The sequence below is a fragment of the Empidonax traillii genome, unplaced genomic scaffold (assembly GCF_003031625.1).
Source record: "Empidonax traillii isolate 1590-97213 ecotype Southwest subspecies unplaced genomic scaffold, ASM303162v1 scaffold104:size2570737, whole genome shotgun sequence".
Taxonomy (NCBI): domain Eukaryota; kingdom Metazoa; phylum Chordata; class Aves; order Passeriformes; family Tyrannidae; genus Empidonax; species Empidonax traillii.
In genome coordinates this window covers 1,417,032-1,432,839 of record NW_020955297.1, presented here as the reverse complement: position 1 = coordinate 1,432,839, position 15,808 = coordinate 1,417,032, and the positions used below count along the sequence as shown (strand labels likewise).

Here is a 15,808-nt window from a genome sequence, read left to right as displayed (position 1 = left end):
TTTAAGAGTTATTAAGGTTTTGGAACTACTACTTTTCATCTTTGAACTATGTTTTTAATATTTTTTTTTAGATTTTGACCCCTGTGCTGTTGTGAGAGGAAAGACTTTTTAAAGGAACAGGACAAGTATTTCCATTCCCATGTGAGCTCTGGATTCCTGACCATGTTACACATTGAAAATAAATAATTTTACCCAAGTTAAGAAATTTTGTAACAAACGGTGTAGAAAGCTAATATTGGTGAAACCCAGCAGCTTCATACAGAAGCAATTACCCTTTCACTTTTAGATACTCTGCCTTTTCCCCCTTGTATTTTGTTCTTTTAAAGCCTCACATATTAAGAAAACCTGTCAATTTTAATGTTTTTAAGTGGTTCCTCAAGAAGACAAAGAAAAAAAAAAAAAAAAGAACTTTATTCCTATTGTTAGAATGTCAGTACCTGGAGAGCCTTTAATTTTTTCCTTTATAAAGCTTTGAATTGTTCTGTTTGAAGTTCAAATTCAGGAATAAAACAAGAGTCAAAACTGAAAGTATGTTTCTATATAGCAAATTAATGGACTTAACCAGGAAAAAGCTGTGTTTAGTTCTAAAGCTTGTCACATAAAAGGAATTTTAACCTCTTTGGGATTTCTTTTTTTTTTGATCCCCCAAAGACCATTTTTCTAACATTTCAGAACTACAGAATGTGTGTACCTTGATAGTTGTGTGTGAAAATTTATAATGGGCACTTCGTGAGGTTGATCAGAATCCCATTGAAGGGAACATAGAGCCTGGCTTAGCCCTTAAATACTGAATTACAATAATTTAAGCTTCAAAGTCGAAATTCATATAAAGCAAATAAAAATTACCACTGTGCCTTTGAATTTCAGGCTTCCCTCTATGTGTATTAGTGGAAGGAAAATTACACTTGCAGTGGTCATCATGCAGGTGTTGGCCATGTGTTTTGCTTTTCTTGTAGATTCTGAGTCCTCTCTCTGATCAACTTAAAGTCATGGTGCAGGTAGCAAATGCTCCCTTCACAGTCGTGACCCATCATCTCCAGTGTGAGTGAGCACGTCCTTCAGTGCTCACATGTCCGTGGGGAATTTGTGCTTGTGCTTGGCACTGCTGAACACAGCTCTGACGGTGTCCAGGTGCCCACTGCAGAACCACATTGCAGAAAACATCCCTGCCTGCCAGTCTCAGAGGGCTCCGGTTATTATGGTCTGAAAGGTCAGTGGAAGAGCAAGAGAGACTTACAGAAATGTGTGCAGGCCTGGCTGTTGAGGGCTGAGAGCTGGCACACGTGTTCAAGCATCCTTGTGCTGCTGCTGTTCAGGAACTGCTGAACCACGAGTGCTGGGCCACCAGCCTGAGCTTCTCCAAGCAAGTCACAATCTTAACAGACCAACAGGCTGGTAATTTGAATTATGGAGGAGGCTCATGGCCTTCGGTGCATCAAATACCTTCCCAAGGCTGTGCAGGGGGTGGTCTGCTGTGCCCAATATGTAAGGACAAGAGATTTTATTCAAAACATTGGTCATCCTTAGGTTTTAGCTCAGTTTGAGGGCAATGGGTCTGATCCACTCTTGCTTTGCAGCTACTTTATGGTTATGCACTTCCACTAAAATACCTGGAGTTTTAAGCTACTGTCTACTGGTAGTCTTTGAAAAATACTGACATTCCTAGTTGTTTAATGAATCTTTAATGGAGCTTTTAGTGTGTGTGAGGGTTTGCATATTGATTTGTGTGTGCATATTTAGGTATTAAGAAGAAAAGTAAAGCTATTGAGAGACTTCTGCGAGATGTAGAGAGAGAAACGTATTGTTACAGATTAGAATAAGGTGTAAAGGTTTTTCACTCCTTAAAATGGAGAAGTTGACATATTAAATTGCATGTACTCTAATGATGTGGACTGACTCAGAGAATTTGAAGGAAATAACAGCTGTGCACATCAAAGCTTAAAAATAGAAACTTCATCAGTCAGTAGCAGTTCAGAATGAATGAAGAAATCATGAAATTATTAATTATAGTGTTTAGAGAAAGGAAACATTAAGATCAAACTTTCTGAAGGCAGAATGCTGTCTTCAGTCATGCAGCTCATCTGCTGGGTATCAGCCCCTTGTCCTGCTGAGCCCTCTGAGGAAGTGGGGGCTGTTGTCCAAACACAGGCACCTGCTGCAGATTCAGGTAGCCTGAGATGATTCAGGTTCCCCACCTGAATGACAGCTATGACATAGGGCATGTGGGAGACTCCTGCCCTTCTGGAGTGGCAGCTGGATGCCCTGAGGCATCTCAGATGGCAGTAGACGCTTCTGTCTGAGGGGTAATTGCACACAGACATAAGTACAAACTCACTTTCACTTGCGGCTTTAATACACAGTCATCAGGAGTTCCTAGCAGTGTTTTTGCAGTGGGTAATTGCAGAAAGAAATGAACAATTTATGTCATTTTAAACTTAGGAAGAATTTTGAGGTGAATAGAGCAGTTATACAGGTTAAAATCTGACCAGGATATAAAGTCAAAAACTATCCTAGTGTCAAAAATTCTAGTTAAAAACTATGATTTTAAGTTGCAGGAGATGGTTGTTTTCTTAATGACCTCAAATCCATGAATTCATTCTAACATTTGCCTTTTAATATATTCACAGTTAAATATAGCTTGAATGTTGTCCTAATTACATTCTCATGTTAATTTAGCTCTGATTCAGAATTTCGATCATTATTCTTTGTAGAATTATTTTGAAATGATGGAGAGTTCAGTAAAGATGCTCTAGTGTGTGATTGTGCCTTTGAATTATTTATCACATTCCAAGACAGAAATATAGTTAAAACCTAGTTTGAGTTGTAAATGAGTTTTGGTAATGTAAGGAGGAAGTGCAAATCCTTTTTGCAGCATGACGTGTTTTATGGGTGCATCATTAGGTGCTGCAGGAGAGCTTTGAGGCCCTGTGTGAGCTGAGAGGCTCCTGGTTAATTGGGAAACATCCACTGCACCAACTGGCTAATGCTGTCTAAGCAGATGAGACAGATAAAATGTGGGAGAGGAGAGATACAGAGGCAACTTGCCCAAGTGACAGTGAAAATTAGTGACAAAATTAAGAAAAGAAAGCAGATGTCCTGTCTTGGTCACGACCAGCCTCTCCCTCTGCAGTGTGCTATGGAAACAAATGCTCTCACAAGCAGCGTTGAGCTCATGTTTTTCACAACCCTCTGCAGTGGCAAGTAGTGCAGTGCTAATATCAGGTTGAAGTAACCCTGATTAATGCAAAAATTATGTCTGTGGCCCTGAGCTAGGTAGAGAACAAACAATTGCTGGTGAGGTGTGTACGAGTCTGACAGGGTGAGAAACTTCTGGGGAGAATTCTAAAGGAGAAAAGGAAACTTGTCTTAATGTAAGCAGCAGTTTTGCTAGAGGTAAGTGAGGGGAAATTCTTCATTTATAAATGGTTCATTGAGCCATGATAATAAAGCAGTGCTGCAGAAGAAGGATAATTATCTACTTAAGTATCAGATGCCCTAAGGGTACAAGCTTCCCTTCTCTCCTTTTGAAAAATGAACTCAGATTAAATGAATGTCCTTTTTCCTGTTTCAGTGTTGACATGGATTTCCTTTTTATGAGTAAAATTAATTAGTTTTTCCATTCCTTTATTCCTGGTGTGGAAATCAGGTCTGCCAAGCAACTTTCCAGCTCTTCCCTTGGGCCCTGAGCTCAGCCAATGGCATCCTTTATAGAGGTGCTTTGTACGGTGTGCTGGGAAGGCACAAATGAATTACAAGGGGTTTACTGTGCCCAGTAGCTCACCAAGAGGCACAGCATCTCACAACCAAAACCCCACAAAACTAGGCTTTTTGCCCCCATCCAGGGTTGTTTTGTTTCCAAGTACCTGCTTTCTAAGTGTATACATCTCCTTTTATTAAATGGTAATGCAGTAAGTTGTAAAAAGAGAAAAGGAGAATAGTGGTGGCATAGCTGATGCTCCACTAGAAAAACTGAGAAACAGATTTTCAGAGCAGATTAATCCCCACAGCTGGGACCAGTCTTCTCCTGTTCTGCTGGGAGCTGCTAGAGGTGGAACTCGCTTGAAGATTCTGCTCTCACTTTCACCAGTATCCATTACGGACTTGTCTGTCCTCATCTGGACTCTGAAAAATGATCAAAACCTGCCACCGCTTCTTTACTTCAAAAAATGTCTGGTTTTCTCCCCATCAGAAATATAAGTGCGATTCCTACAATAACCTTGGTGAACGCAAACATGTTGTCTCTGTGCTTATGGAAATAATTAATCTTTCACATGTATTAATCTTTCCTTGTTTCAGATGTCTTATGTGGTTCTTGAAAATCAGGTTGATGTAACCTTTGTGTGAACCTGTTAACTGCAGAGCAGCTCCTAGTTATCTTTCCTGGATTATAGAGAATGTTCCTGAATACCTGCAGGCTTCAAGATGCAGTAAAAATAAAGATGACTGTAATACAATGACATGGAACTAATTTTCTTCAAATAGTCGTTTGAACACTCATTTTAATACTGAAAAAAATAATTTTCATAGCCTTCGGTCATGAAAGTTCAAGTGATGTTAAAGGTTATCTTAAGGTCTTTATTCTGCAAATACTATTCTGTAAGTCAGCAAAGAATCCTGTCTGCAGGGAATTGAAATGAGAATCAAGTCCCAAGTACTTGCTTGTTGGATTTACACAACTGAGGCTCTGCTAAGAATCCTGGACCATATTAATAATGTTACAAAATTGACTTTCTAGTGAGGAAGTAGCAATTATTAATTACTGTGAACACAGCAGATCTGATGACTGTGAACAGTGTCTGTGTACTTCCATTGTTTACTTTATAACTTCATTTCACTGACTCACGAAGCACAGTCACCGAGGTAGAATTAAATCAAAGTATGTTTACAGGGTTGTGAACACTGTTCTTAAAAGGAAATAGTCTTAATTATCTTAATTTTTTAAAAAAAAAACCATAATATTTATAACAGTTGAGCATTCCTTGTGAATCGTAATTGATGTGTACAAAGAGACAATCTGCTATAATCAGCATGGTGTCAGCTTTTCACATTTAGGTACCTAAAATTAGAGGTGTAAGATCAAGATTTTAAAAAATACATATCACCTATGTGGAAAAAGCATTGTGAAACTGCTGTCTCAGACCACACTCCCAAACCTCTCTTAAATTCCTTTGGCTTTCCCTCATTTTTAATCACAAAAGAAAATGTCTCTGACTTTCAGAGCTGTTAAACACAAGCATTTCTCCATTGAGATGGTAAATTTGAGCATGTGAAAACTGTTTTCCTTTAGATGTCTCAGGAGTAGCACATGGACCTTAGTTTAGTCATTTTGGCCATATCTGAGGGATTTGAGAAGACCAGATCTGAACCAAGCATCGCATGATTCTCTGTACTGAGCTCGATGTTTTAGATGCTCTTGCCGTGTCATCGGAGAGGAAGAGTTTGGTCAATTTGGAGATGATCAGAACCAGGTTACAGGCTGGGGGTTGAGACATTTCTCCTGTGGGCCACTCAGACTTTGTGTTTGTGCCTTGACACTGCCACCTTCAGATGTCCTTGTTTGTCCCCTGCGGCCGGTGGAGCGTTTCCGTGACCTGCGTCCCGAGGAAGTGGCTGATCTATTTCGTACGGCACAAAGGGTGGGGAACGTGGTGGAGAAACACTTCTGTGGGACCTCGCTCACCATCTCCATCCAGGTTTGTAAGCTAATCAGCTGAAAAAAAATAGGTTTAATGGCTTGTTTTATCAAGCTTTCAATCATCTTCCCTAGTCCAGTGAGAAAAGGACATTGAATGGGGCAGTAAATGCAAAATCATAGTAATAAACAAACAAACAAACAAACAAACAAAAACAAACAAAAACAAACAAACAAACAAAAAACCCCACAACACCCGAAAGGATCCAAATAACTGCATTGCGGTCTTCCAGATTTACCATTAAAAAAAAATCTAAGAGGCAAACCACTGGGAAAGTGGGATTAATTAATAACTGTGAATCTTTGGAATAAGCCTGCAAACACTCCTAAACACAGTGCTTGTTTGTGAATATTTCAGCAAATGCTCTTCCTTGAAAGAAGCATTTTCAGGACTGACCTAGAGAAGGCAGCCACATCTTGTTCTGCACATAACCCACTGCTTATGATGGAAACAGTGATTCCTCCTCACAGATATTTATATACAGGAAGAGCGAGGTAGCCATGTAAATATATTTCTGACCTTTTAGTTATTTGTGCTGGGTGTTTTTATACCAAAAATGAGCTCTGTTTAAAGCCAACCAGGAGACTAAGCCCATTCATTAGAATCAAAATTTTAAGCAAGCATACTGGGATTAAATTCTCTCTTTCATGTGTGTTTTACGTTCACAAGGATCAGAAATCTCTTGCTAGCTATTGAAAAATATGATCTGAAAAAATGAAAAACTGTTGTTTCTGTTGTCTGAGTTGCTCCCTTTGTCATGGCCTGATACGAAAAGGAGCCTTGTCTGAAAACTTTGTGTTGAAGGAAAAATATGCTAAATTAACATGCAGTGTAATTGGATGCAAGTGATTATTGAGTAAGATTTCTGAATTCCTCTGTGATCCTTATTAGATCCTCTAACCCGAGACTTCTTCCTTTGCTTACAGGATGGCCCTGAAGCCGGACAAACGGTGAAGGTAAGTGCTTATTATGCGGAATACAAATTAAGAAACAATTATGAGAACTAATAAAAGATCAAAGTGGTCATCTACAGACCATTACTGTATTGTTATTTTATCCTTGAGAACAAAAAATCTTAAGTGTACAATAGCAATAAATACTTTTGACTGAAATTGCTCAAGATAATGTTTACAGGTTTTCTTCCTAGACAAACATATTCAGTCAAGATATTTTCTAAGCTGCTCTGTGTATTTATGCAAGGAAAGCCTCATGAACGAGGCATCTGTTTCAGTTTTTTTGTTTGTTTTATGGAGAAAATATTGCCCTTCCATTCATAATCTCTTTGTTTTTCTGTTTATTGCCTAATGAGTTGTAGCTAATTATAGGAAGAGTTAAACTGAACCACATTATGAAAATATACCTTTTGTCTGTGCTTTCTCTCAGCATATTCATACCACATTCTTGTTACTGAAGTTCAAATGTAATGGAGCCAGTGAAGCTTAAAACCAGATTTTAAGTGTACTTCCAAAAAAAAGGCGGGGGTTGGAGGGGAAGAGGAGGATTTATGATTATACTCTGCACTTGAGTAATAACACAGATAACATCCAAGATGGCTCTCCAACCATGTTTCACTGCCTCATAATGCAAATGCACGTGTAGTGAGAATGATGTGCCTGAACATTAGATAAAGGCTATTTTTAATGTTTGGAATCAAAGGAAAGTCAAATATGGTTACGGGTTAGCACTTCGTAAAATCAATTAGATGTCTCAGAGAAGCTGTTTGGGTTGATTAAGAGAATGTGTCTAGCAACATTTTACTTTTTTCCAATTTGCTGTATTGACCTTATGTTTCCTACTGCTTTTTGTTGCCTGCTTTGAATATTTAACAGAGAAATAACAGGGAGAGAGAAGGAAAAATTAGAGAATCCCCAAGCTTTGGGAAGTTATGAAGGAATGTAATATAATTTACTTCAGTACTGTGACAAAAAGGATTACTTGGCTCATGACTTGGAGTGCATGGGGTGGGTTTCACTGGGAATGTCTGTTGATAGGTGAAATAATAAGTTTAAATACTTTCAAAGTATATTCTGTCATTATCAGCAACGTTTTGTACTCCTACTGGAAACAAGGAGCATTAAGTGTTAATCTGTTACAAAATGGCAGCCACTCTTCATGCTTCCTTCTCACACTTTTAATAAGCATTGAGATGAAAGCACTTATCTTTAACTGTGAACCCCTGGACTCTGTAATAATGAGTGTCTATTCATAAATCAGAGGTTATCAGTTTGCATTCCTCTACTTTTCTGCGTCATTGGGTAACATTGTAATTTATCATCATCACTTTGGGATGTTTATCATCCAAAAATGCCACCAACTATTTTCTTCAGAGAACTTAAAGCTTTCAAAACTTCAATCAGGGAAGAAATTACTGTGATCAAGATCTTCTTTTAAGTGAACAATGTGGTGGATACATAAATAGCTGGTTTTGTTCAAAGTGCTCTGAGTCAGAAAGTTTGAAAAAGCACCTATGTGACCTACAAATAGTTTATGAACCTTAAATTCAACGTGTCATGTGTTTCTGCAAGTGGATTACTTTGGGTTTGTTTTTCATGTATCAGAATGCACTATAATCCAGCCTTCCTCTGAGGGAGCTTTTAATTAAAATTTCTGGAACAGACTAAACATTAGAAAAACATTCTAATAGTAAGAATAACAAAACATCACAATAAATATCCAAGGGAGTTTGTGGAGACTGTTTAAGTAGGGTAGGCAAGCGTATCTCAGGAGCTAATTGGGTGTAGCTGAATTTGCTTTGAACAGGGTTACATACCAGATGGCTTCAGGAGTCCTTTCCATTTGTACTTTGTATAATTCTGTGTACCTGTATAGATATGGGCCTCTGCATGTGCTGAGTAGGAATAGAATTACAGGAAGCAGGAGAAGAGTACTGGCTGTTAAACTGCTCAGTGCAAAGCTTTGCTACAAAATGGGAAGGGCTATCAGCCTAAATGAAGGCAAAAACCTGAGAAATTCTATCTGAAAATTTAGGTAATTCTCTTTCTTTGTTCGCAAGAAAGAAGGGTAGTCCATGTCCAAGAAAAAACTTCGAACCTGAGTATGAGTCTCAGGTCTTTCTTTGCAATGGAGATGCTGAAAATCATATGTGCAACAGGTTGATTGAAAGGAGATTACCCTTTCAGTGTGATTTGGATAGAAATCAGTGACAAGATTGTCTGCCAGTGTTACATATCCCTTGTGCTGGTGTGAAAGCTGCTGGTGTGTGTGCAGCAGATGTGACATTACTGCAGTGTCAGGATACTTCACTAGTGCATTTTGTGCTGAAACCTTCCTAGCTAACTAATGGGAAGCTGTTCATAATCTAACTGTAGTTTCATTATAGCTGTACTCTGTGCCTCCTTTGAATCTAAGGTAGCAGAGCCTGCAGGACAATGTTCTTGTGGTCCTTTCAAATTCCCCCATTATTGCAGTCTGTGTGTTTGCATTGGATGGGTCCTTGGCAGGAATTCCACCTGACCCTCAGCTCACCAATACTGTGTAAGTATAGGTGGGTCTTTTCTTACCCTTTAGCAGCTGGAAATACACACTTGGTAAGGAATTCTGAACCATTTCCCAAGTCTCAGACCATAAAATAATGCAATATATTACTTCATAGTGTTTTTTTCATAGCTCTCTACCTATTGTACCTATTCCAGTCCTGGCACCTATTTAGGAGAAGAACAAATGTCCCTCTCCAGAGATGGTCACAGACTTGCACACTGTGTTTTATTGTAAGAGGTTCTTGCAGCACTCACAGCAAAGAACCTGAGCATCTGTGGCACCTGAGCAGTGCGTCAGCAAGCAAACCCATCTTTTAGTATTCAAGACATTGAATGCTTCTTGAGAAAGGAAGGAAATTGTATTTACGTCCTCTCTTAAAGAATATTAATCTCTGCAATTTTGAGCTCTGTTTTTATTGGAGAACACAAAACCCACGGTGTCCTTGTGCCAGGAATGGAGGGTGAGTTTCATGCTGGTTCTGTTTGAAAATGCCTTAAATATCCAGGCAATTTCATGGATCAGGGAAATCAGTTCAGCATCTTAATTCGGGGCTCTTATTGCTATGTCAAGTGAGCGACGTTTCAAGATTTCCCGAGTATATTTTATAGCCCTCTTTTCAACATCAAGTCAGCAAATGCTCCAGCTGCCTTGGTGGATGTATAGCACAGTGTAGAATAAACTCTCAGGTTTACCTTTTACGTGAGATTCAATCACAAGAAACTCCATGTATTCTGTTCTCTGCAAAGGCCAAACAAATCAAGCTGGCAGGAGCATGAGGCAACTAATTTGTCTGTAGAGACAAGATAATATTGCACAGCAAGTGTCCATTGCACAAACACATATGAACGCATCCTCTATTTTGCAGCAGTGTTGGAGTCTCCAGCAGCTCAGCACCTCCTCTGTTATCCATGAGTAAGTGCCAGTTTGCCAGTTGCAGGTTCACCTGAACAAACGAGAAAGCGAGGCTGATGGTGGCAGTGTGGGTATATGTGCAGAAAATTATTTTGTACGTCACACATTCCACTAATTATTTTACACTGAGAAGATTGGCTCGTGATTATTTTTTGATGTACCTGTTTTTCTCTTCCAGATGTTTTTTAATGCCACGTTAAATCAATACACCTGGCTTGCATTCCTTAGAAATCTTAACCTGAATTGTGGAGCCTACAGTTCATTTAAGCCCTGCAGACTACTCTTTCATCCTCTTTGTTTATTTATGTCTTGACCCGAAGTCCTGGACTTCAGGTTTGAGTCTGAATCTAATCAGATCACATTGCAGACTGATTGCATCGGAAGGACTAAATTCCCTGACTGCAATACTTTTGATGCCTCAGCCTGCTTTTCCTGCAGACCAGCAGATGTGAGTCCTTGTTTAATGGAGCATTGGAAGCCTCCTTTTACTCTCTTAAAAGAACAAAAAAAGCCGGTGTTTGAAAAATGCAAATATTTTTCTTACCTCTAAACCAATCTAAAAATTCAAATAGAAAAAAAAAAATGGAAGAAATGAATTTTTGAAAACCAGATTGTAGTGAAATGTGAACAAATCATACTCTTGAGAATGATGGTTTTCTCAAAAGCCTGTGTGATGTCCAAAAAATGATTTGATGAAGTGCAGCAGTGTCTTTGAATTGCTCTGAGAACCACACTAATAGNAAAAAAAAAAAAAAAAAAAAAAAAAAAAAAAAAAAAAAAAAAAAAAAAAAAAACCACAAAAAAAAACCCAAAACAAAACCAACAACCGAAAAGGATCCAAATAACTGCATGGCGGCCTTCCAGATTTGCCATTAAAAAAAAAATCTAAGAGGCAAACCACTGGGAAAGTGGGATTAATTAATAACTGTGAATCTTTGGAATAAGCCTGCAAACACTCCTAAACACAGTGCTTGTTTGTGAATATTTCAGCAAATGCTCTTCCTTGAAAGAAGCATTTTCAGGACTGACCTAGAGAAGGCAGCCACATCTCCTTGTTCTGCACATAACCCACTGCTTATGATGGAAATAGTGATTCCTCCTCACAGATATGTATATACAGGAAGAGCGAGGTAGCCATGTAAATATATTTCTGACCTTTTAGTTATTTGTGCTGGGTGTTTTTATACCAAAAATGAGCTCTGTTTAAAGCAAACCAGGAGACTAAGCCCATTCATTAGAATACTGGGATTAAATTCTCTCTTTCATGTGTGTTTTACGTTCACAAGGATCAGAAATCTCTTGCTAGCTATTGAAAAATATGATCTGAAAAAATGAAAAACTGTTGTTTCTGTTGTCTGAGTTGCTCCCTTTGTCATGGCCTGATATGGAAAGGAGCCTTGTCTGAAAACTTTGTGTTGAATGGTCCTCAGGAAAAATATGCTAAATTAACATGCAGTGTAATTGGATGCAGATGATTATTGAGTAAGATTTCTGAATTCCTCTGTGATCCTTATTAGATCCTCTAACCCGAGACTTCTTCCTTTGCTTACAGGATGGCCCTGAAGCCGGACAAACGGTGAAGGTAAGTGCTTATTATGCGGAATACAAATTAGGAAACAATTATGAGAACTAATAAAAGATCAAAGTGGTCATCTACAGACCATTGCTGTATTGTTATTTTATCCTTGAGAACAAAAAATCTTAAGTGTACAATAGCAATAAATACTTTTGACTGAAATTGCTCAAGATAATGTTTACAGGTTTTCTTCCTAGACAAACATATTCAGTCAAGATATTTTCTAAGCTGCTCTGTGTATTTATGCAAGGAAAGCCTCATGAACGAGGCATCTGTTTCAGTTTTTTTGTTTGTTTTATGGAGAAAATATTGCCCTTCCATTCATAATCTCTTTGTTTTTCTGTTTATTGCCTAATGAGTTGTAGCTAATTATAGGAAGAGTTAAACTGAACCACATTATGAAAATATACCTTTTGTCTGTGCTTTGTCTCAGCATATTCATACCACATTCTTGTTACTGAAGTTCAAATGTAATGGAGCCAGTGAAGCTTAAAACCAGATTTTAAGTGTACTTCCAAAAAAAAGGCGGGGGTTGGAGGGGAAGAGGAGGATTTATGATTATACTCTGCACTTGAGTAATAACACAGATAACGTCCAAGATGGCTCTCCAACCATGTTTCACTGCCTCATAATGCAAATGCACGTGTAGTGAGAATGATGTGCCTGAACATTAGATAAAGGCTATTTTTAATGTTTGGAATCAAAGGAAAGTCAAATATGGTTACGGGTTAGCACTTCGTAAAATCAAATTAGATGTCTCAGAGAAGCTGTTTGGGTTGATTAAGAGAATGTGTCTAGCAACATTTTACTTTTTTCCAATTTGCTGTATTGACCTTATGTTTCCTACTGCTTTTTGTTGCCTGCTTTGAATATTTAACAGAGAAGTAACAGGGAGAGAGAAGGAAAAATTAGAAAATCCCCAAGCTTTGGGAAGTTATGAAGGAATGTAATATAATTTACTTCAGTACTGTGATTACTTGGCTCATGACTTGGAGTGCATGGGGTGGGTTTCACTGGGAATGTCTGTTGATAGGTGAAATAATAAGTTTAAATACTTTCAAAGTAAATTCTGTCATTATCAGCAACGTTTTGTACTCCTACTGGAAACAAGGAGCATTAAGTGTTAATCTGTTACAAAATGGCAGCCACTCTTCATGCTTCCTTCTCACACTTTTAATAAGCATTGAGATGAAAGCACTTATCTTTAACTGTGAACCCCTGGACTTTGTAATAATGAGTGTCTATTCATATATCAGAGGTTATCAGTTTGCATTCCTCTACTTTTCTGCGTCATTGGGTAACATTGTAATTTATCATCATCACTTTGGGATGTTTATCATCCAAAAATGCCACCAACTATTTTCTTCAGAGAACTTAAAGCTTTCAAAACTTCAATCAGGGAAGAAATTACTGTGATCAAGATCTTCTTTTAAGTGAACAATGTGGTGGATACATAAATAGCTGGTTTTGTTCAAAGTGCTCTGAGTCAGAAAGTTTGAAAAAGCACCTATGTGACCTACAAATAGTTTATGAACCTTAAATTCAACGTGTCATGTGTTTCTGGAAGTGGATTACTTTGGGTTTGTTTTTCATGTATCAGAATGCACTATAATCCAGCCTTCCTCTGAGGGAGCTTTTAATTAAAATTTCTGGAACAGACTAAACATTAGAAAAACATTCTAATAGTAAGAATAACAAAACATCACAATAAATATCTAAGGGAGTTTGTGGAGACTGTTTAAGTAGGGTAGGCAAGCGTATCTCAGGAGCTAATTGGGTGTAGCTGAATTTGCTTTGAACAGGGTTACATACCAGATGGCTTCAGGAGTCCTTTCCATTTGTACTTTGTATAATTCTGTGTACCTGTATAGATATGGGCCTCTGCATGTGCTGAGTAGGAATAGAATTACAGGAAGCAGGAGAAGAGTACTGGCTGTTAAACTGCTCAGTGCAAAGCTTTGCTACAAAATGGGAAGGGCTATCAGCCTAACTGAAGGCAAAAAACTGAGAAATTCTATCTGAAAATTTAGGTAATTCTCTTTCTTTGTTCGCAAGAAAGAAGGGTAGTCCATGTCCAAGAAAAAACTTCGAACCTGAGTATGAGTCTCAGGTCGTTCTTTGCAATGGAGATGCTGAAAATCATATGTGCAACAGGTTGATTGAAAGGAGATTACCCTTTCAGTGTGATTTGGATAGAAATCAGTGACAAGATTGTCTGCCAGTGTTACATATCCCTTGTGCTGGTGTGAAAGCTGCTGGTGTGTGTGCAGCAGATGTGACATTACTGCAGTGTCAGGATACTTCACTGATGCATTTTGTGCTGAAACCTTCCTAGCTAACTAATGGGAAGCTGTTCATAATCTAACTGTAGTTTCATTATAGCTGTACTCTGTGCCTCCTTTGAATCTAAGGTAGCAGAGCCTGCAGGACAATGTTCTTGTGGTCCTTTCAAATTCCCCCATTATTGCAGTCTGTGTGTTTGCACTGGATGGGTCCTTGGCAGGAATTCCACCTGACCCTCAGCTCACCAATACTGTGTAAGTATAGGTGGGTCTTTTCTTACCCTTTAGCAGCTGGAAATACACACTTGGTAAGGAATTCTGAACCATTTCCCAAGTCTCAGACCATAAAATAATGCAATATATTACTTCATAGTGTTTTTTTCATAGCTCTCTACCTATTGTACCTATTCCAGTCCTGGCATCTATTTAGGAGAAGAACAAATGTCCCTCTCCAGAGATGGTCACAGACTTGCACACTGTGTTTTATTGTAAGAGGTTCTTGCAGCACTCACAGCAAAGAACCTGAGCATCTGTGGCACCTGAGCAGTGCGTCAGCAAGCAAACCCATCTTTTAGTATTCAAGGCATTGAATGCTTCTTGAGAAAGGAAAGAAATTGTATTTACGTCCTCTCTTAAAGAATATTAATCTCTGCAATTTTGAGCTCTGTTTTTATTGGAGAACACAAAACCCATGGTGTCCTTGTGCCAGGAATGGAGGGTGAGTTTCATGCTGGTTCTATTTGAAAATGCCTTAAATATCCAGGCAATTTCATGGATCAGGGAAATCAGTTCAACATCTTAATTCGGGGCTCTTATTGCTATGTCAAGTGAGCGACGTTTCAAGATTTCCCGAGTATATTTTATAGCCCTCTTTTCAACATCAAGTCAGCAAATGCTCCAGCTGCCTTGGTGGATGTATAGCACAGTGTAGAATAAACTCTCAGGTTTACCTTTTACGTGAGATTCAATCACAAGAAACTCCATGTATTCTGTTCTCTGCAAAGGCCAAACAAATCAAGCTGGCAGGAGCATGAGGCAACTAATTTGTCTGTAGAGACAAGATAATATTGCACAGCAAGTGTCCATTGCACAAACACATATGAACACATCCTCTATTTTGCAGCAGTGTTGGAGTCTCCAGCAGCTCAGCACCTCCTCTGTTATCCATGAGTAAGTGCCAGTTTGCCAGTTGCAGGTTCAGCTGAATAAACGAGAAAGCGAGGCTGATGGTGGCAGTGTGGGTATATGTGCAGAAAATTATTTTGTACGTCACACATTCCACTAATTATTTTACACTGAGAAGATTGGCTCGTGATTATTTTTTGATGTACCTGTTTTTCTCTTCCAGATGTTTTTTAATGCCACATTAAATCAATCCACCTGGCTTGCATTCCTTAGAAATCTTAACCTGAATTGTGGAGCCTACAGTTCATTTAAGCCCTGCAGACTGCTCTTTCATCCTCTTTGTTTATTTATGTCTTGACCCGAAGTCCTGGACTTCAGGTTTGAGTCTGAATCTAATCAGATCACATTGCAGACTGATTGCATCGGAAGGACTAAATTCCCTGACTGCAATACTTTTGATGCCTCAGCCTGCTTTCCCTGCAGACCAGCAGATGTGAGTCCTTGTTTAATGGAGCATTGGAAGCCTCCTTTTGCTCTCTTAAAAGAACAAAAAAAGCCGGTGTTTGAAAAATGCAAATATTTTTCTTACCTCTAAACCAATCTAAAAATTCAAATAGAAAAAAAAAAATGGAAGAAATGAATTTTTGAAAACCAGATTGTAGTGAAATGTGAACAAATCATACTCTTGAGAATGATGGTTTTCTCAAAAGCCTGTGTGATGT

The 15,808-nt window shown here is 38.5% G+C and overlaps 1 protein-coding gene across 3 annotated transcripts in view; it reads left to right on the top strand.

The window, feature by feature from the left end:
- The window catches only part of FHIT (fragile histidine triad), a 536,395-nt gene that overhangs the window by 381,854 nt on the left and 138,733 nt on the right, over positions 1-15,808 (top strand). For all 3 annotated transcript variants that reach the window (XM_027882371.1, XM_027882370.1, XM_027882372.1), the window contains 2 exons: positions 5,548-5,693; positions 6,620-6,649. In XM_027882371.1, the coding sequence (XP_027738172.1) occupies positions 5,548-5,693; positions 6,620-6,649 (176 nt within the window). The remainder of the gene's footprint in view (positions 1-5,547; positions 5,694-6,619; positions 6,650-15,808) is intronic.